The 20664-nt window shown below is 35.9% G+C and overlaps 2 protein-coding genes across 2 annotated transcripts; one reads left to right on the top strand and one right to left on the bottom strand.

Moving 5' to 3' along the window:
* Positions 1-3912: 3912 nt before the first annotated feature.
* Positions 3913-5389, bottom strand: LOC148862470 (non-specific lipid transfer protein GPI-anchored 1-like). The gene is made up of 3 exons (XM_088975225.1): positions 4933-5389; positions 4347-4442; positions 3913-4263 (listed from the first exon to the last, which is right to left on the bottom strand). Exons 1-3 carry the CDS (start codon positions 5300-5302, stop codon positions 4124-4126), a joined length of 606 nt encoding a protein of 201 aa, XP_088831351.1. The 5' UTR covers positions 5303-5389; the 3' UTR covers positions 3913-4123.
* Positions 5390-17074: 11685 nt separating this feature from the next.
* Positions 17075-19835, top strand: LOC148862469 (peroxidase 51-like). Its single transcript, XM_088979689.1, has 3 exons — positions 17075-17609; positions 18693-18884; positions 19032-19835. The coding sequence occupies exons 1-3, from the start codon at positions 17403-17405 to the stop codon at positions 19611-19613; spliced, it is 981 nt and encodes a 326-aa protein (XP_088835815.1). The 5' UTR covers positions 17075-17402; the 3' UTR covers positions 19614-19835.
* Positions 19836-20664: the final 829 nt, after the last annotated feature.

Here is a 20664-nt window from a genome sequence, read left to right as displayed (position 1 = left end):
AGAATACCGTATATTTGTCTATTCAATACAAGAAATCAAAAACTGGAAAGGTTATATCAACTAAACCACATCATTATCATCCTCAATCCTCCTGAATCCTAATCATCATCATCATCATCGGTTGGAACTTAAAGTTGCAAAACCAAAATAGATTAACAGAAGAGAAGGCAAAAAATAGTTGGGATTTTTTCTGTTGAAATAAAATTAACATAGGCGGTAGGCCTACCATTATAAGATTGAAGCCCAAGGTAATAGAACTATACAAGTCTTCCTTGCTAAAATTTTTCATTCTTAAACATTAAAGCCAATAGTTTGCAAAGCACTCTCGATCTCCTACACAAACTGTTCGAATATCCATACCCACAATATATTACCGCCCTGTATTGGGATCCCTGATAATGACAAGGAGAGAGGGACACCGTCATGCCTCAAAATTCTACGCACCTAACTGGCAACTTTTAGTGATTTTACATTCAAAACTGGGTCTAACACACGAGTTCAGATTTGCTACTCACCAATCACTCCCCACACCAACCTTACAATGCGTCTCAGCCGTATGTTAAGAGCATTTTCCATATTTTGTGTTGTTATTCATAGGGCTGTGAGATCGGTGTGAGGTGTCCTAGGTGATCCAGACACTGAGATAGTTAAGATGATCATTCTCAAGTATCCCTCTAAATAAATAAAAAAAATCATAATCAAAGGCTTTTCATGATCATTCACAAGTATTCCTACTCTGCCTACACCCTATCCCTCGCAGTTGTAGGCTCTCAACATTAGCAGCCATATTTGATATTACCGAGTCCGGATGTGCTCTTCACATCATGGCTCCTCAAACTGTTCTCACACAATTTAAGAGTGTCACATGTTTTTTTGACTCGTGCATAAGGCTCAGTTTGAAAAGAGTATAAATATAAATATGTATAGTATAAATATATAAAAAAATATAAAATACAAAGTTTTATATTTTACAAATTTGTATTTGCATTCCTTCAAAACAGAGCCTAAAGAATACATGTGCGACGGACAGATTCATCCCGTTGGCTCTTCAAAACCCCCAAATTCAACTTTTATGTTGTATTCTCCCTTCCCACTCGAATATAATCCGTCTCTCTTCCTATCCCCCGTCGACTGCCTTCCTCTCCTCGTCTCTCTGAAGTTTTGGGAGAAGAGAAAGGTGGAGAAACCTAAGAAGCCGTAGTAGCAAAAAAAGGTGGAGAAATTGCGACAACTGAATAAGTCTCTTGACGAAACCTCTGAAAAGCCCACTTGGAGGAGCTTCGGTTCATCTTAAAATGCTCCCCTTGTTGCACCATCAATGAATTAGTAGGCGGTGGCGGCGGCACCATCGACTGAGCGGGCCAAAATTGGTCGGAAATATCATCCACTGAGAACACCCTATTCATCTCTCTCTCAATTTACTCTTTCATTTTCCTCTGTTGCTTTGATTGTTCACTCATTCAATCTTCTGTGAGTTCGATCGATGATTTTCCATGGCGTTGTTTTTTTATTTTCTAGTTCTCATATTGCCGCCAGGGAGAGGTAGAAGTGTAAATAGGGTCATGCCAGGTCTAGGGCTTTAGGTCTGCGGGTCGACACTTCACAACTGACCGGGCTGTGTCACCCACAACCCGTGGCTCAGCCCATATATATTATTTATATATATATATATATATATATAATATAATATATAATATATAATATGTATTGTAATTATATAATAATATATAGTATATAAAATATTAATAAAACAAACAATTATTTTCAATTGTATTATATTAATTTATAAGCAATTGCATACATTGAAATTCATATAAAATTAAAAAGTTATGTTTTTTTTTTAAATTTTTTTAAATAAATAGTTTTGACCCGATCTACGGCCTGACCTAGCCCAAGGCTTGGCCTGTGATATAATACGGCACCGGCTTGCATGGGCTTGGGCCGTGGGTCATGTCGGACCAATTCCCTAAGTTATCTCATAGGAGGGAAGCATGGCCCGAGACGGTCCATAAGCCGATATAGCCTGTTTTACATCTCTGAAGAGAGAAAGGCAGTTGACGAGGAGGTATTGGCTGTGGTAGAGAGACGAATTATGTACAGGGGGAAATTGAATTTAGGGGTTTTGAGGTGCCAATGGGATGAATTTGTCCATCTCACATATGTTCTTTAGGCACGAATCAAAAACACGTGGCACTCCTAAATTGTGTGAAGACGGTGTAAGGAGCATATCTGGACTGGATATTTCCTCTTTGTAGGTGGCATTAATATTTAATAATGATGGAGACCGAACCTCAAGTAGGCCTTTGTTGTGCAATAAAGTTGGTTTGAATAAAATGGTTGAAATCCTAATTAATGCTAATATGCTGAAACCGACATATTTTAATTTAAGGGCGTAGAACTAAAGATGTGTGGGAAGAGAATAAATGTAGTGGGTCATGAGTTAGTTCTCGAAATAATTCCTCTACATGCTTTATCAATCCAATTGTGATAAGCATGCTATGGGTTTATTATCCTGCTGTCCCAACTCTGGAGGACGAGAGAACATGCTCGTCTTCATGGTGCAAGGCCTCCTGAGTCCTGATATTTATTTCTAGTATATTCCCAACACCACCAAGGGGTTAATGTTTGAGCTGGATGCGATGCTTTCACTGGGCTACTTGTTGCGCGAAGCTCTGTCTACGTGGATGAGTACTGGTAGTATATGCGTAGTGATAACCGAGTCCGTGACGCTGGCATTCATGCCTATCACTAAATTTTAAAATTTTGCATTTGCAGCATCGGATTTCGGAAGCTGGAAGCCTGGAACCCATCAGGCTACGTTTTTGGTTTTAAGTTTGATAGACCTAGCAAATAATGGAATTCGTTTTATCTCATTTTCTATCAAACCAAACGTAGCCTCAAGTTTCATCCAAATTGGATCATCACACAAATTGAAAACAGAATTAAGAACAATATTAATTTAGGAGACGTTTTACAACCGGGCCAGTTTGTATATTTGTAACTTATTCGGGTTTTTTTTTTATTTCCAAGATTTCCTGGTAACTAATAAATGATATTTTTGCTTATAAAAAATTAATATAAAAATGGGCAAAATTATTTTATTATGTTTTATAAAATTTCCTCTCAAGCTACATATCCACCTGAGAGATGGAGATCCACTACTTATTCCCACGTGTCAGCCCACAGGACAACAGATTTTATTTTTTTCAATTCAAAGAGGCATGCGGTGGGTATAAATGTGGGAACGTAGCAGACTCGAAGTGGTAAGTTTTACTTAGATAAGTAGGACCATTGTATATTTGATTAATGGGAGAAAGATACTCATTCATCAATTTTCTCAAACTTATTCACCAATGGACGTAAATTGTTTTTCTTGTTACCGGTTCTAAAAGTAAATTCAAACCATCTTATTTGAAAATAAATTATTTCTTAAAACAAAAGCACAAAGAAACATGTTCTTGCTTATTTTATTTTATTTTTCTAACAGAAAAAGAAAACATGTCATTGAATCTGTTTTCAAAAATATGTTTTAATCTGGTCTTTCAAAATCAACTTAAAATTTATTTTCAAAACCAACTTGTTTTTTCATTTGAAAACAAAAAACGGATTTCAAGAATGATTGTTTTGCTTATGTGATAATTCCAAAAACAAATGAAAACAGAAACATCGAACGCCCCCTTAGTATTTGATGAAACGAATTCATCAATTATAGCAATATTCCGATGACAAGCTTCGAAAAGACCCCCTCCCCTCCATCGAACGTCCCAACATCTCTAATTGATGCGTATACAATGTGATCTGGTTATTTTTGGTCCATCATACCGTAGTTCCGTCTCTCTCTCTCTCTCTCTCTCTGGTAAAGTAGGTATGGAGAATTAATATGGACTTGGCCCATAGATGGGTCCTGATAAATGTCAAACATATCGCTAGATATCTCCATTAACAATCCAAAGGAGAATAGAAATTCATTAAACATGACAAGAAAGAGAGCATATTTGGCGACTAACTATCATATTCCTTACTAAATCTACTGCCTTCATTTTGAATACCAAGAAGAGAAAATGTAGCAGGAGTCACCTTCAGCCTCAAGCTCCTGCCTGGAACGAACTACACACAGACACAGTTAGGAAACGTAACCTGTTGGGAGCAACCCAGTGAAGACGGCAATAATGACCAAGGCAATAGAAGAAGGAACTGCAAGTTGGGGTCCGTGCATGAATCCGATCGAGGGCATGGTTGTTGCAGAAGTCGTATCGGAAGTATCTGCGCATTCAAAAGTGTAAATTAAATCGAATTTATTGCTGAGGCACTAAAAGCTAAGATAAAGTAAAGCTCAGAAGTCAGACCTGATAAGGAGGAAGTAGAAGACGACGACGAAGAATTTGAAGTGGAATTGAGGAAGATGGCATTGTCTGGAGAATCGCGAGGTAACTTTAGAAGCCCTGCGCAACAAAAGATTGAATAAGCACATAATGATACAAGTAAACCAGATACAAAAATACGGGGGCCACTCAGGCTGATCAGAGATCTCACTCAGGCTGCAGGCTGAACCCCAAAATTAATCGAAACCTGGTTATACTTCAGTTAGAACAAGAAACAAACTACCCCCAAAAGAAAACTGCCTGGGTTTTCCTCTCTGCCGGATTTTGATTTGTCTGTTCAAAGCGGTGACACACTGTACTCATTGAAACAATTTAGATTGATGAGTTTCGTGGGTCTACTGGAGCCTGGGTAGGATATGCTTAGGACTGTTAGTGTTCTACAAAAGTAATCACTCTCTTTGTAATATCATGTATTTCATCTGCATCCATGTTATTTCACTGTGGCTATGGTAAATACTTTCAACAAACAGTAGCAGCAAGCAGCAAAATAGAAACTGCAAGATCATCAGGGAAAAAAGAAATGAACAAGAGAACAGGGAGAGAGACTTACGTGGGCATTCGCTAATGCTGGCATTAGTCAACTTGCATGTACCAGAGATCTTAAGCAACCTATCCTCCTTCAGACCTAGTTGCTTGACTTCTGGACGACCATTGTGGGTCTGCTGAATAAGGAAACACAGACAAACTGGGTGTTGATCCCTCATACTACTAACAGAAGTGCAGCATTCTTTTGTAGGTAACTCTGCCTTTCCTGTGGAGTAATCTAAACAGGGAGACAGCTTAGTAAGAAGCTCATTAGCGCACTGTTGTGCCAGAGCATCTGATGCTGAATCTGCAGCTGAGAAGATTGATGAGGCAAAGAGATATGGGGCAAGGAGTAAACAGAAGAGAACAAATTCAGATCTCATCACCATCTCCATCTTTGGTTCTTCACTTTAACTCTTTCCTCTTCCTCTTCTTAACAATGAACCCAGCTCCCGTTTCTGCAATGGAATGAGGGATAGGGTGAAGAAAAAGCAAGAACAGCTTCATTATTTATCAACGAAGATGCATTTAATGGGGGAGGGTTGAGCCCATTCACTGACTGCTAGGCTGCGTCGTGGGGTGGGCACTTTTAATAGGGTCAGGTGCAGGGTAGATGGTCGCAGTTAAGCACATCTCTTTCTCATCGTCATTGGAATTTGGAACTTGGACCGCACAGCCTGGATCCGTCTCCCTGCAACAAAACCCGAACTACAGCCTCGATTTAAATTTTAAATTTTAAATTTGGATCGGAGTATATATATCGGCCGGTGCAACCCGAAATTATATTCTGTCTTTCTACCAACAAAAATTATTTTTGTCTTGTCTTTTTTCTCCTTTCAACTTATAGTCTTCTACTTTCTACATTCTTTCAAGCTGTCTTTGGACTTTGGTTGGACAGAAAAATAAGAGAGAAATAAAAAAAAATGTTAAATGAAATTTCATTGTTTTTTAAATAATTGTTGATGGAAATTGGAAAGTTGTTTTTTCTTAAATAATCTTTCCTTCAATTTTCAGTTGTTCTCTTATTTTTATATCAGAACCAAACAAAGCCTGAATTGATCCTAGGGGTAGGGTGCAAATGTGCAATTCCAATTGGCGTTAGCATTTTACACGAATTCAGAGTTGGGCCTTCGGTCCAGGTGCATTCAAATTTTGACAAAAACCCAACACGACCCCAAAAGCCGAAATGCTCCACACCCCATTTTCAAGTTCAACCCATTCTGGATGCTTCGTGTCGGTAAGAGGGCCAAGTCGGACTCGGATCCCCGTTTTGTAAACTTGAGAAGGATACTTATCTCTGTGGCTCTAACAAGGCCACGTTGCCCTATGTTTGATTTGAACCTCCATTTTCTTTAACACAGTGCCACTGTGGAGATAAAGGACGCAGGTCAAGTAGATAGACTGGGGAAGTAGAGAGTCAACAAGTCCCATGTCTGGGTGGGACCCAGCAGGCACCTAAATTAAATACAAGAAGAGAGGATGGATCATGGATGTAACGGTCGATAATGATGACATCACATTTTGATTTCAAAATTCCAAGCACCATACGTCCGTACCATAACATTCTTTGTTGGGCCGATTAATATTTAATATACCCACCCTACCCATGATGGCCATGAATCTCTTCTTATCCATACATAATAATAATACATTAGCATGCTAATAACATTCGGGCACAATTCATCGGTCACGATTAAACCAATTACAATAATGCTGGAGCTGGACCATATCGGCAAAACGTCGCACCTCATGAGGGAGATTGACATCCGTTCATGGGCTTGGGGTGTAAATGGGCTGAAAATGAACTATTCAAGCCCTATTCAGGATCATTCGTGTTCATGACCACTCATTAAAATTGCTTAAATGAGAACCAACTTCAAACCCAAGATGAAGGCAACGTTGATAATGATACTTAGGCCCCGTTTAGGACAGTTTTTTGTATTTGGTGCGACCTGCATTAGTTGAGCTGTTTTGGTTGAACACCCATGTATCTGAAATTATACAGAGTAGCTTCGTTATGATTATGGCATTCGAAATAAATCCTCTGTGGGCTCAATTTGAAATGCCAAAAACCGCGTTCCGAACATCCTCCCAAATGGGCCCTTACCCAATAGGGAGCAGATAGACATTATCGGAATTCTTACGGTCACATCCAAAAGGGTCACTTCTCTCTCATCTTGGGTCGGTTCATTTAAAAGGTGGTGTGGCCCGATTGAAGCAATTAACTGGTGGAAAGAGAAATGTATAAAAGCATTATGAGGCTAATTTTGGGAGTTTGGATTTTTTTTTTCATTTCGAAGGGCTACACCAAGGTTTTGAAAGCCTAAAGGCGGAGTCAAGGCGGTTGGGTGCTAAAGAGGCGAGGCGTAAGCCTCAAATTAAAAACTATGAAAAAATAAATAATTGAAAGTTTATATAATTGTTTGAGACTTAATGTATGATTCAACAATTGCCGATTGTTCAATCAAGTTAAACATGCCAAAATTTGTATAAAAAATAATTCAAGGATAAATCAACAAAAAAAGGTAAACATTCAAATGAGAATAGAAAATCTGTAGTCAAATTAATAAAGAACAATATCATGTTCATTGTATGCAACATGTATCATTACAGCACTTATCATGCTCATTGAAATAACAAATTAATAAATAAGTAAATAATAAATTAACAATATAATAAATTAATATTGATCCAGATTCAATATATTTTTGGAATGCATTTCAGTTTAGGAAATATTGAAATGCATTTTAATATTGAATCTGGATTCATATAGGAGAAGGAGGAGGAGGCGATGGAGGATCTATATGCAGTATGCAGTATGCACGATTCAAGAAGAAGAAAAAAGAGGAGGAGGAGGAGGACCTGTACTCTATACGCATGATTCGACTTGTCTTTCTCCCTCCAATATTCTTGATCTTGAATCTTGAGTTCGGTCTGTGGGAACTAAGAAGTCTTTTTGAAATCTTGAGTTCGGTTGAACAAAAAAGGGGGAATAACAGTTTTGATGAATAGAAACCCACATTTTTTGGGGTTTTCACTTTTAATTTTTTCTAAAATTAGTCATCATGAAATCAAGTTTTCTCCACCCAAAACCTTTTTAACTTGAAGTTACTGCCTCATGTAAACCCAAAGGCTTATACCTCACTAAAACTGAGGCTTACGCCCCTTGAGCTGAGACTGAGGATACCAAGGTCAGGCGATATTTGGCTGCCTCACCTCAACTGCCTTATAAAACCATGGGCTACACAACAGGGTATCCCTCCCCCAACTCTACGCTACCAAGAGACCTTACCAACCAGCTGGTTGGCACCTTGGAAGTGCAGGAGATACTTTTGTCAGTGGTAGATTTTTATTGCCAATGTAGTTTATTGTATAAGTGTCTGTATTGCATGGTTTTTTTGGATAAAATTACAGATAGGTACCCTGTATTTGGGGTAGTGACAGATGCGCATTCTGAAATTTCAATTGCAATACTTGAGCATCCAAATTCTTAAAAATAGACACTTGGGTCAATCTGTTAGTATTCAGTTAGTTAAATATTGCATAATGTCAAAAACACATTTCTTATAAATTTTTGAGATCATTCAATAGAATAAAATCATCACTAGAGAATACCATCGCCGAAAAATTTATATATGTTATTTGCCATCCATGTGAGAATATCGTAATGGGGAGATATTCAGTTACGTAAGAATGACCTTAGAAATACACGAGAAAAATATTTTTGGCATTATGTATTGTTTAACTGACGGAATACCAAGAGATGAACATATGTGTCTATTTTTGAATGCTTAGAATACTCAAGTATTGTAATTGAAAATTCAGAGTGTCCGTCACCACCCCTGAAGTACAATATACCTATCCATAATTTACCCTATTTTTTATTATTTATACCAGAATTTTGTTTAATTGATGATAATAGCTGTAAAAGCTTTCACAAAAAATTTAGTGGTGAAATTGCCACCATGAATCTGATAGATGGTATGATTGTTTGGGCGCCATGTGTGCAGCAACGTTTAAGGTTCCACAACTGATGCATCTAATTGCTGCTGATAAAAGAGTTTCGGATCTGCTCTTATTGTTGGTGCTGCACTTGCCTTCACTCTGTGCCCAATATCCTATTACACGTGTGATCTCATGTGCATGAATGTAAACGTGTAATGCACAGGGCTTGGTGAGATTATGATGGCCTAAAATCTAAGGGTGTGTGTTGGGAGGGTTTAAGTTTTGATTGATTTAGCCAGTGTTTGGAATCAGTTCTTTTTTTGAAAGGCGTTTTTTGAAAAAATTGTGGTACACTGATATGCCATTTTTTTCGAAAAAAAATATATTTTTTCTATTTGATATCATTGCTGTTTCTGCCACATAGGCATTTTTTCAATGCCATGTCGGCATACTGTTGGTAGCAATGGTAGAAAAATCTCATATCACACTTTCCTGATTTTTAAGGTATGGTCTGAGTAAACGTTTTTCAAAATATATATATATATATATATATATATAACCAAATATTAAACATTTTCTGAAAATCAGATTTCAAATGTGAAGAAACTGCTTTAGTTCCAAACACCTACTCACTTTCGCCAAATCACTTAGAAAAAGTTATTAAATGAAGCTTCATTGAGAAGTCATTTTTGTGGCTAATGAAAAATGCAACTCTTCTTGATCATCCACTACTGTTTGCTTAAATTAGAGTAATATGCAGAGGTTTGGATGTAAGTTTTCAACACATGTTCAGAGAAGCTAATAAACTAGGTGACTCCCTTGCAAATGCTGGTATCGATGATGGTTCCCTTAACATCTATAATAGCTAGCCTGAGTTATTAGATCACTGGCAGAAAGGGAGGAAGACAAGGAAACAATTTTGAACAATTCTTTATTGACTAATTGGGAGACGAAAAATGAAGGAGAAAGTTAATACAATTTTCAATTAAAAATCTAACATCATAAATTTACACTAATTTTGTGCTACCTCATTCTTTTGGGATAAATAACTGAATTTATTCATACTTGTTAAAGAATGGATACAGGAGAGAGCCCTTTAACGTTTAAAATACCAATAAACTTGGAGATGGCTTAATAATAAACTCATGCAACATGTCAAATGTGCAAACAATTTTTTACAATTAAAGAAAAACGTAAAAACATATATAGATGGTTATTAATTATTGACCAATTCAGGATGACAAAACTTGTTTATCTAATATGGTTTCAGGGTTCAACTCTATGATACTTTTGGATCACTTGATCATTATTTTTACGCTAAAATTAAATTGATCAACCAAAATAGAGCACGAACAACTATTTCAAGCAAAAAGAATCTAGCATATCTAGCTGTAGTCTTTGTTCTTCTATAGTGTGTTCTTTTATGGTTTTCAAATGTTAGGATCTTTGCTCTTTATAGTTCTTTTTGTGTTATTTAGGGTTTCACTTCCAGAAATCCTCTTTTACCATCTTCAATTTGTGAAGCAATGGCCAATTCATTTCAGTACTCGTCGGCCAAAAACAGTTTCCATACGACGATCTCGATGCTCCCTCGTTCCAGAGTTGGTTGGCTCGTCCTTATCTCTTTGTCGTCTTCAATTTTATAATCATCATCATTGCAGCTTTGTCGAACTTCCAACAGAAGCTCTCGGACAAGAGTGGAAGCGAAGAAGATAAGAGTCAACCCGAGAAGCAGAGGCGGAAGGTTTCCCAAGGAGTTTGGTTGGAGATTAACGAAGTGGAAGAAATGCCGGTGGAGACAGACAAGAAAATAGTGGATTTCGTTGAAAAATCAAGGCTGAACTCCTCGGCCTCTTCTGCCATTGTAAAAACAATGGGGACGCCTGCATGGGGGGATTTGCAGGGGAAGAAGGAAGGGGTACCGATCGAGTTGAATGGAGGGGAGCTCACGGCTCGGTTAACCGAATTATGGGGTTTTTTATTGGACCGAATCGGTACTATCAGTTTTTGAAAAATCGGTAACCGAAATCAGTTCATTAACCGATTTATTGATTCGGTTCATCGATTTTTTTATTTTTTAATTTCTATAATATATTAAAAAATATATATAGATATATATTAAAATTTATAAATATATATAAAATATTATATTTTAATTAATAAATAATATATCATATATTATAAATATATATTTATATATAGGGAAATTGTCTAAAATTCATGTCGCCATGTCACTAATTTAACGTTAAACAAATTAATAGGTATTAATCTTCATACAAAAATAATATATATATATATATATATATATATATAATTAGACAGAAAAAATTCAAACAAATATTTTCAAAAATAAAATACATAAAGAAATTTCAAAAACATATAAAAAATTATAAATAAAATAAAAAATTGTTTTCAAATTATAGAAACTATAAAAATTGAAAAACAAAATCAATCGAGCATCGGAGGTGCTTATGGCCCAGGCTCCAGTGGAATGGGTAGTGGGGGTGGTTATGGCACGGGCCCAATGGGCACAGGGGCGCTCATCATGACACTGGCTCCGGGATGGGCACTGGGGTGCCTATGGCACGGGCCACGGGATGGGTGCCCAAGCCGGCATCGGTGGTGGGCAGCACTAGCAGCTTCATTGCTCCGGCAGCAGCAGCAGCTTCTCCACTGAATGTAGTTTTTTAGTTTATTAATTATTGCAGATTTTGTGGATACTGTAATTTGTTATATATGAATCTTATTACGATGGATGGATGGATGCAGTCGGAGGATGACGGACAAGGTGGAAGCAGGATTGAAGGATAAAATAAAGAAGTTGCCGGGAGGGCACAAGACCCAAAGAGGAAGCAACCAACCAGAATTTTTTGAGAACAGAGCAGAGAATCACAACAGAGAGTTGCAGAGATGAGCTTCTTCCTGGAAGTATTTTGAGAACGAACTAAAACGAAGATGGACGAGATTACAGATGTCGCCTGAGTTGCAGAGAGCCATTGGAGAAGATAACCGTTGGGGGTGGGAGAAAGACGGATGAAATTACGGAAGTGCCCATAAAAGCACTGAAATCGGATTAGGATTGGGAAGGAGCTTTTTGAAGGATACGTGTCGAACGTAGGGATTGTTCGTACACCCGCAAATGCTTTTAATATATACTAACAGAAAGGCCCGTGCTAAGCACGGCAAACTAGATAACGAGAAAATAAGACGTTCTCTGCTTTCAGTTCACCCTAGAGTCTTCAATTTGTACTTCGGATGTTGGTCCATCCAATCCGTCTAAATTGATTCTGGACTGAACGGAATCCGATCTAAAATGAGTCCATTGACACCCTTACCTAAACGTGCATAAACATCCCAATAACAAAATGATGCATGTCTTCAGACAGTCATATGCAGATTTCAGGAACATATAGAGCAAAAGAAAAGTAATTACAAGAGAGGAAGCTTGATGAGACCAAGCATCATTGGATCAAGACAACATGAAGAACCTTTCCACACCATGTTAGAAGGCCAATTAAAACATATCTAATCAAAATAATTACTTATATTTCATAATAACTACTGATTTACTTTCCTAAACAATAATCATCGACTACTGCAGGGCTTACTGAAGTTCAATAAAGTCCATGCTAATTGACAGCCCTCCCTTTTAATATAATTATCCTTTACAGACCTTAGTCATTTCTAACCAATTGCTGCTCGAAACCCTGGACTTTAATTGATTTTAATTCTAGTTGTTTTCTGCTGAAAATCCAGGAACCTTGCTTGAGTGCTATTTGCTAGTTGGTGGAAGGTGAAAAGAGATGAAAGAAACTGAGAGAGGGGAAAAAAGGGACTGGCGAACTATAGACACAGCTGCATCTGCCGTAACGTATAAGAAAAGAGAGAAAGGGGTAGACTGAGAGAGAGCGAAATTTGGCGCCGCATGCCAGACTGCCAGAAAAGAAAGGGGAAGCCAGACTACTCCTTGAGGTAGTAGGCGACAAACAACGAAACCACGACCAAAGCAGCAAGGATGACGATAACCACAAGGGCAATTACCTCTTTCCCTACCTCACGCATCCCCTAGTAGCAGAAGAAGGAGAAATTGTTGCCGCTCCCAAGAACTTCGAACTTGACGAAGATAACTCAGTTTTGCTGGGTGGAAAGCAAGAAAACCCGGGAACTTCGAATTTCTTGATAACACATATTTGAAATCCACGAGCATTTGAGGGGTGACCGTACACCCTCAAATTCTTTAAGTATATAATATAGATATAGATATAAATTATAGATACTCAAAGCTTAATCCGAGATGATCTTGGCTTGCCTTCATCAAGAATTAGATGGTAGGTTTGGCCTTTTTTTTGTTGAGTTTGTAATGAGATGGGTTAAGAAATGATTGAAGTATCAGTATCAGATAGCTCAAATAAGGACATGAACATGGATATGCTTTTTGAAATGTATGGATACAGATAAAAAATATTGAAATACTTGAATACACTTGGAAATGCATAAAAATCACATAAATACATTACTAATACAAAATCTAATGCTGATATGAATAAGGTATAAACAAATGAGAAATGCACACTTTAATAAGTTATATGAAAATAAACATTTCAATTAACAATATTGAGACTCTAAAGCATGTACACATCATACAATAATTATCACTTATAATTTTGAATCTTTGTTAAAATTTTTCAAAAAAAATATTTATTTAATATTTTTATATAAAATAATAACTCTAATTTTCAAATAATAAATATGTTTTTTTTTATTTTCAGCATATAATTGTAAAATAAAACATATACATAATTTAAGGTAGATAAAATAAATCATTTTTATAATTTTCAGGTTTTATTAATTTTTTTTTGGGAAATTTAATCCTAAATTATTTATTTCAGTTTCTATAATTATATTTTCAGTTTTTCTTAATTTGTTGGGAGAATTTATTTATTTATTTAGTATTTTTGTATAAATAATTCTCTACCTTTTTAAATAATAAATATGTTTTTAGTTTCAGCATATAACTAATATGTAAAATAAAAAATATATATATGGATAAAATAAATTATTTTAATAACTTTCATTTTGTATTAAATTGAAATCTTACATTATTTATTACAGTTTTCATTTTTTGTTAAAGTTCAAAAATAATCCAAAAGTGGTCAATATACATTTTTTGTAAGACCAAGCACTGATATGCTTCCATATTTGTGTGTATCGAACCATATCCATTGATTCGGCATGATATAGAGGCATATTGGCACAATATGCATAACTTGTGGGATACCTATGTGCATATCTTATATCCATGGCCATAGACACAAATAGATATGTTTCATTTCAGAAGTATTGTATTAATACTTTAAACCTTGGTGCTGAATTAGGGGGAACTTTATATTCATGGGTTTTGGGGGAAGGTGAGCTGATACATTCGTCTGTTATTTCTCTTTTTCCCTTCAAATATGGTTAATAAAATTTAAAGGTGGGCTGCCTCTCCTAAAGTGTGTGTGATAGTTAAAAAAAGTCATTTTTGTGTCTTAAGCACAACATCTTTAGGTTTTCTAGATTTTTCATCAAACATTGCTTATAAACTATCAGTGCCCATGTGGGGAAAATATAACACCTATGATGGAATCACATCACTTAGCGAGTTCAAATCAGCCCCCCACAAGACTGCCTCCTACAATATTTCACAGTACATCCTCGGCATGTATTGAAAAACATCTCAGAATGATGACATCATCATTTATAATATTATCATCAGGAGATATTCCTAATACATAGTGAAAATGTGCTGTGAGACTTTATAGGGGCTGATTTGGTCTCACTTAGAGCAGTCCTTTTGATTCCCATACCATTAATGAATAGATTCCAACAGCTTTTATGCATCCATCTTTAACATACATAAACCCATTAACAGACACCATCGACTTTTCTTCTTTCCATCACCATTGAACCAGTCATTCTTACTTTTATTTTGTTCTTTTTATTTTAATGCAAATAAATATTCATTAACAGACACCAATAGCTTCGTGGAAAATTATTGGCCCAAACCCGTTTATGGGTACAGCCTTTAAATTCAAAATTGAAATTTTCATCTACCCAAGACATTATACAGACCCTGGTTAGTTCTGTTTTAATAATTTTTTTAGTTGGATAAAATAAATAAAAATGGGGGGGGGGGTGGTGTAGTGGCAACAAACTCCATTAATGGATATTCCAAGTTCTAACACACTAAAATTAATATTCATAAATTCAGGAAGAAAGAAAATCACTTCCTCTCCATTCACAAATATCACTGTCAAGAGCTAGACTTGGTAAATAGTCCGGAGTTGGGATTATAAATTTCATTTGGCTTCTGAAAGTTTATTTGTTTTTGGGTAATGAACAGGTCATTCAAAGAAGAATTACAATCTCCTATAAAAAAAAAGAAGAAGAATTACAATCAGCCCTCAACTCATGACAGAAAAATTAGGCTTTTTTTTTTTTTTTTAAGAAGTGAAGAAACCTCAATCATTGCAACTTGGTTTTAAATTTCCGAAGTTGAAGAAGTTTAAAAAATGTGGAACTCAGGCTATGTTTGGAGTGCTTAAAAATAAGTGCTTATTTGGGTTATTAAGTATTTATTGACATTTGGGAAAAAAGCTTGGAATAAGTATTTATGTTAAAAATTAGGGCTTATTTTTTAAGTCCAAAATTTCAGTTTTTTTAAGTGCTTATACAAAAGCATTTATTCATTTTTTTTCATCTAAAATTAACTTTAGTTGAATATTAAAATACCACTTATAAAATTATGCCTAGTTGAATTTTATAAAAGTGCTTTCATAAAAGTGTTTTTATAAAAGTGTTTTCGTAAAAATATTTTCACAAAAGTATTTTTATAAAAGTACTTATACAAAAGTACTTTCATAAAAATACTTTTACAAAAATACTTTCATAAAAGTACTTTTACAAAAGTGCTTTCATAAAAGTGCTTTCATAAAAATACTTTTATAAAAATGCTTTAGTAAATGTGCTTTTATAAAAGTGATTTCATAAAAATACTTTTGTAAAAATGCTTTTGTAAAAATACTTTTATAAAAGTGCTTTTACAATGTTTTTATAAGAGTAATTTAGTAAAAGTATTTTCATAAAAATTAAAAAAAAAATGAAGGACAAAATAGTCACAATGCTTATTGGAGAAAAAGATAACTTAAAGCAGTCCCATATATATATAAAAGAAAGAAAACAAATCAAAGCTGCCAAATGTAGACTTTATTCTATATTTTAGCTAACATTAGTTTATATATAATATTAGTTAAGAAAATCTAGCAGTAATTAACAAAAATGTTAATGTAATCATTGAACCTAATGTTTTCAAAACATGCTATTTCCCTACTTATTGTTTGAGCCATTAGACATCACTAATTAATTTTACAAGGTCAAGCTTCACTTAACTGAACCTGCCCCCATTTCCCTTTCATGACCCGACGATTTGTAATTGTAAAACACACAGATTCGATTTAACCAATAAGCCAGTCTTTTAAACCACAAAATCTTTTGGGTTGGACTCGGATGGATCAAACAGTCTTGGTCCAGTTTACACATGATCTTTCGGTATGACTGTATTTAGGTGTTGGGCTTGCACCAAAATGCCAGACTACTCAACTAATATCAATGTAATTAATTCCTGACAATCATTTTTAATCTAAAACTCACCTATCAAGATTTTGCATTAGCATTTTAATTCGGTAACTATCATCTAATTAATAGAACTGGATGTGGACCCACTGAGGCTGAGGCTGGTGGGTCACAGCTTTATGAAAACACATTGCTGACTGCACGCCCTCACCAAAGGGGAATGGAAGAAGGGAAAAGTAGAAGCTTAAATTATATATATATATTGTTGAACCACTCTCCACTCCCTCCTCTCCTCCATGATAAATAAAGTAAAAGGCAATTTGTTTGATGATAGCAAAGGATTCTCCAGAAGCCTTGACCAAACCCAAGTAATTAAATAATAAACTTAAAAGAGTCAACCAGTTCATACACAACCAAATAATAAGCAAAAAGAACCTGTCAAATCCTATTATTTGAATAATAAACCAACTTTCTTAATTAGGATCGATGTCATGAAATTGGTCAAATATGATGGTGGGTTATGATCTCCTTGATTAAAAATAGTGGGACCAACAAAAGTAGTAGTGGGCAAACGATGGAGTACTTCTAAGTCTGAGCTACAAACCTACAACGGAAATTACACTAACAAAGGATATAACTTAATTGCTGGGAAGTGGGAACTACAACCTTAGACCAAATATACAGACACCCTTTAATTTGGATGGAATAAAATGGCGTGAACTGAGAAATCTTCGTCTTCCTATCATTAATTTATTTCCATTTCTCTACGCGCTATTTCTCCCTATTTAATTCTTTTTTGTTTGTTTACCGTTTCAAAACCAGTCTTTTGCCCACTTGTATATATAAGAAAGTCATGGACTGGGACGGGATCGATATAGAGAAAAACTGAAGGAGAGGTTGGTAGTAGGTCACCGGCCGGCCGGTTTAAGAGTTTAAGCAATGGAAACCAGAAGATGGTTATATCTGATATTGTTGGTGTTGATGATGATGGCGAGAGGAGAAGGACAATTAGTGGAGAATTTCTATGGCTCTACCTGTCCAAAGGTCGAAGATATTGTTAGCGAGACAGTCAGGACGAAAATAAAGCAGACAAATGTTACTATTCCGGCCACTCTCCGTCTCTTCTTCCACGACTGCTTCGTCGAGGTAGGGATATACAAGTACACATATACATAATATATGATATTCATCCATATTCCATCCATTCATCCTCAATTGACTTTTGGTTCAGCTGGTTCCTTAATTATCAATTTTTTAGTATAAAACTAGCGTTGCTGTGTCTTGATCAGCAACCCAACATGCTTCTGATTGTATATTTTCATTGTGGTGATTTGATATTATTTTGATGGTTTTAAAAGCATGAATTGTTTGTTGAAACAAATGAATTTCAGTTCACTTTTTGTCCGATAAAATGGCAATTATTTGAACCGATTATATATGCTATCCTCCTCATGCATTACTTAGGCTCTTTAATTACTACTGGTCATCGTAGAAATAGATTTGTTAGCTAGTTAGTTACCAAATATTAGTTATTTTAAACTAATAATCTGTCATTACTTAGGCTTTGGCTTTTAGAACCCAGTGGAGAATTAAAGACATTCTAATAGAAGGGCAGGAACAGTGTATATGGTAGGCTGAACCAATTTGATGGGGATGAGAGGTGGGAAAATTAATGTATGAGCGAGTAGGGACTTCAATTTCTTAATTTCTTTTTCCTGTTAATCCCTACACCCAAGCTTGATCTTTCCCAATGGATTGCAGATTGCTCCACTTTTTTCTATAGTTATTTAATTCATGAAGTAATAATGGAAGCGTCTACTTTGAAGAAAAAGTGGGTCGTCAAAATGGAAATTCCAACCCATTACCCACCCTCTTCTTAGTCAAACAAATTAAGAAGAAAATATCTGTCAAGCCATCAACCTGCTTTGTTTGTATACTTAAAGAGAACCAACAATACCAACCCCTCGTTAAAGAATATCAAAGGAATATATAGGTCACAAATATCAACGTGGAATAGTATACAATAACAAGTCGATCGTCAGATCTCCATCTAATGTTTATTCTTAATGAATGGGTCAATTAATTAAGCAAGGCATGCAAAAGCTGTGTATGAAAGTTGTAAGGAGGTCAGGTCTGTTTTAGATCAAAGTTTCATTTGACATGCATCGATCTTCAAAGATAGATGAAACAACCAGTTGAGTGATTTTTAATTATTGGGGGAATTGGCAGGGTTGTGATGCCTCGGTGTTGATCGCCTCAGCCAATGGAGATGCAGAGAAGGATGCAGAAGATAATTTGTCCCTTGCAGGAGATGGCTTCGACACCGTTGTCAGGGCAAAGCAAGCAGTAGAAAAGGAATGCCCAGGTGTAGTCTCTTGTGCTGACATCCTAGCCCTTGCCACCAGAGATGTTGTATTCCAGGTAATTAATTAATCAGAAGTTGTGAACTAGCTACCTTGTTTTTACCTCACTCGATCAACCTACTCTCTGGTAGCATATATAGCAGTCAACAACTCACATTCGTCGTCCTTTCTAATTATTCCCTGAAATTAATAAACGAATCTGCAGGCTGGAGGACCACGTTACCAAGTAGAACTGGGACGTCGTGATGGTCTTGTTTCCCAGAAATCACGAGTAGCCGGAAACCTACCAGAAGCCAAATTCCATCTCGACCAACTCAACTCCATCTTCAGTAGCAACAATCTCAGCCAGATTGACATGATCGCGCTCTCTGGTGCTCATACGGTTGGCTTCTCCCACTGCAAACAATTCGCAAACAGGCTCTACTCCTTTACCCCATCTTCCCCAGTTGACCCTTCCATGGACTCAAACTACGCTTCGGAACTCATGTTATCTTGTCCTCAGAATGTAGACCCCAGTGTGGCTGTTAACATGGACCCTTTAACCCCAGTAGTATTCGACAATGTATATTACCAGAATTTGCTTACAGGAAAGGGCCTCTTCACTTCTGATCAGGTGCTCTTCACAGACCCTGCGTCACGGCCTACCGTCAATGATTTTGCTTCGAATCCTAACAATTTTAACGAAGCCTTTAAAACAGCTATGACAAAGTTGGGAAGAGTGGGTGTGAAGACAGGTACAGAAGGAGAGATCAGGAAAGACTGTGCATCTTTCAATCCTGCTAGATGATGATGATGATGATGATACTCTGCAGCTGGCTTTGCAATGGGAAGACATCGATGAATAAGATGCTGCTGGTTGAAGCTACTATTATTCTTTTCAAATAAAGCTTCGGGTTGTTTTGAAACCGATCGATGCTTGTATCGAATCGGTACTTGATACAATATATACTTATGTATACAATGTTGAGGACTTGAAGATGCTCAAAGTGGAAATCAACTTCACGTAAAACTGTTTCAGTTTCACAGTGAAATATTAAATTTAAAATAAAAGAAAGGCCCCAACACTTCTGAAATGAAACAAACCCGAAGTCCTAACACAAAAGAAAACGCACATAGGGTCCGTGTGGACCCACACCTTATGCATATACATGTTCAGTCCTGAGATGGTTGCCCAGCCCGTTGCGCATCAATTTATCTCCAGCCATTTATGATTCCAAATTCATTAATTGATATTCTCAATCTACGATTAGATGTTATTCTCTGTTGACTGTTGTGCTCTCACTCTCAGGGCGTTTGCATGATTTTTTATTTTAGTAAAGGGTTTTGATTGGTCATATCTTCTTTTAACTCAACTTTTCTTTGATTGGACGTGCCATGTATTTAAGCCCAAATAGATAGCATTATTATTATTATTATTATTATTATTATTATTATTATTATTATTAGTCTAAGGTTTGTGTAACCTAGGACTTAAGCCATCAGATGGTCCAATTTAAGAGATCCTAGGGCTGTAATTGAGCTGAGTCGAGTTGTTGGGTACAGTTATTCCAGTTGACTTGACTCAAAAACTTGACGCTTGAAACTAAATTTAGCTTGATACTTGCAAGCCATTCAAACTTTGCGCAACTAGAGTTGATTATAAATAAATTAATATTAAAAATTATAAATACATTAATATAAAAAATTAATATTTATTTAAATTATAAATAAAAATAAGTTAAAATTTAATATTTTATTATAAGCTCAATTAAACTCACGAACCAAGATCGAATAATCAGAAATTCTATTTTTATGAGGATTTGGACTCGGAGGCCAGTTTAATCATTTTAAATCCATGA

This window comes from Nelumbo lutea, chromosome 3 (assembly GCF_056320005.1).
Source record: "Nelumbo lutea isolate HS-2025 chromosome 3, American lotus-T2T, whole genome shotgun sequence".
NCBI lineage: Eukaryota > Viridiplantae > Streptophyta > Magnoliopsida > Proteales > Nelumbonaceae > Nelumbo > Nelumbo lutea.
This window is presented reverse-complemented; position numbering and strand designations above follow the sequence as displayed.

Coding starts and splice junctions, on each gene's coding strand:
- LOC148862470 (XM_088975225.1), bottom strand. CDS start 5,302: ATGGAGATGGTGATGAGATCTGAATTTGTTCTCTTCTGTTTACTCCTT. Junction 4,443..4,932: donor CAGCATTAGCGAATGCCCAC/GTAAGTCTCTCT, acceptor TTTGTTGCGCAG/GGCTTCTAAAGTTACCTCGC. Junction 4,264..4,346: donor TTCTACTTCCTCCTTATCAG/GTCTGACTTCTG, acceptor TTGAATGCGCAG/ATACTTCCGATACGACTTCT.
- LOC148862469 (XM_088979689.1), top strand. CDS start 17,403: ATGGAAACCAGAAGATGGTTATATCTGATATTGTTGGTGTTGATGATG. Junction 17,610..18,692: donor TCCACGACTGCTTCGTCGAG/GTAGGGATATAC, acceptor GGGAATTGGCAG/GGTTGTGATGCCTCGGTGTT. Junction 18,885..19,031: donor CCAGAGATGTTGTATTCCAG/GTAATTAATTAA, acceptor ACGAATCTGCAG/GCTGGAGGACCACGTTACCA.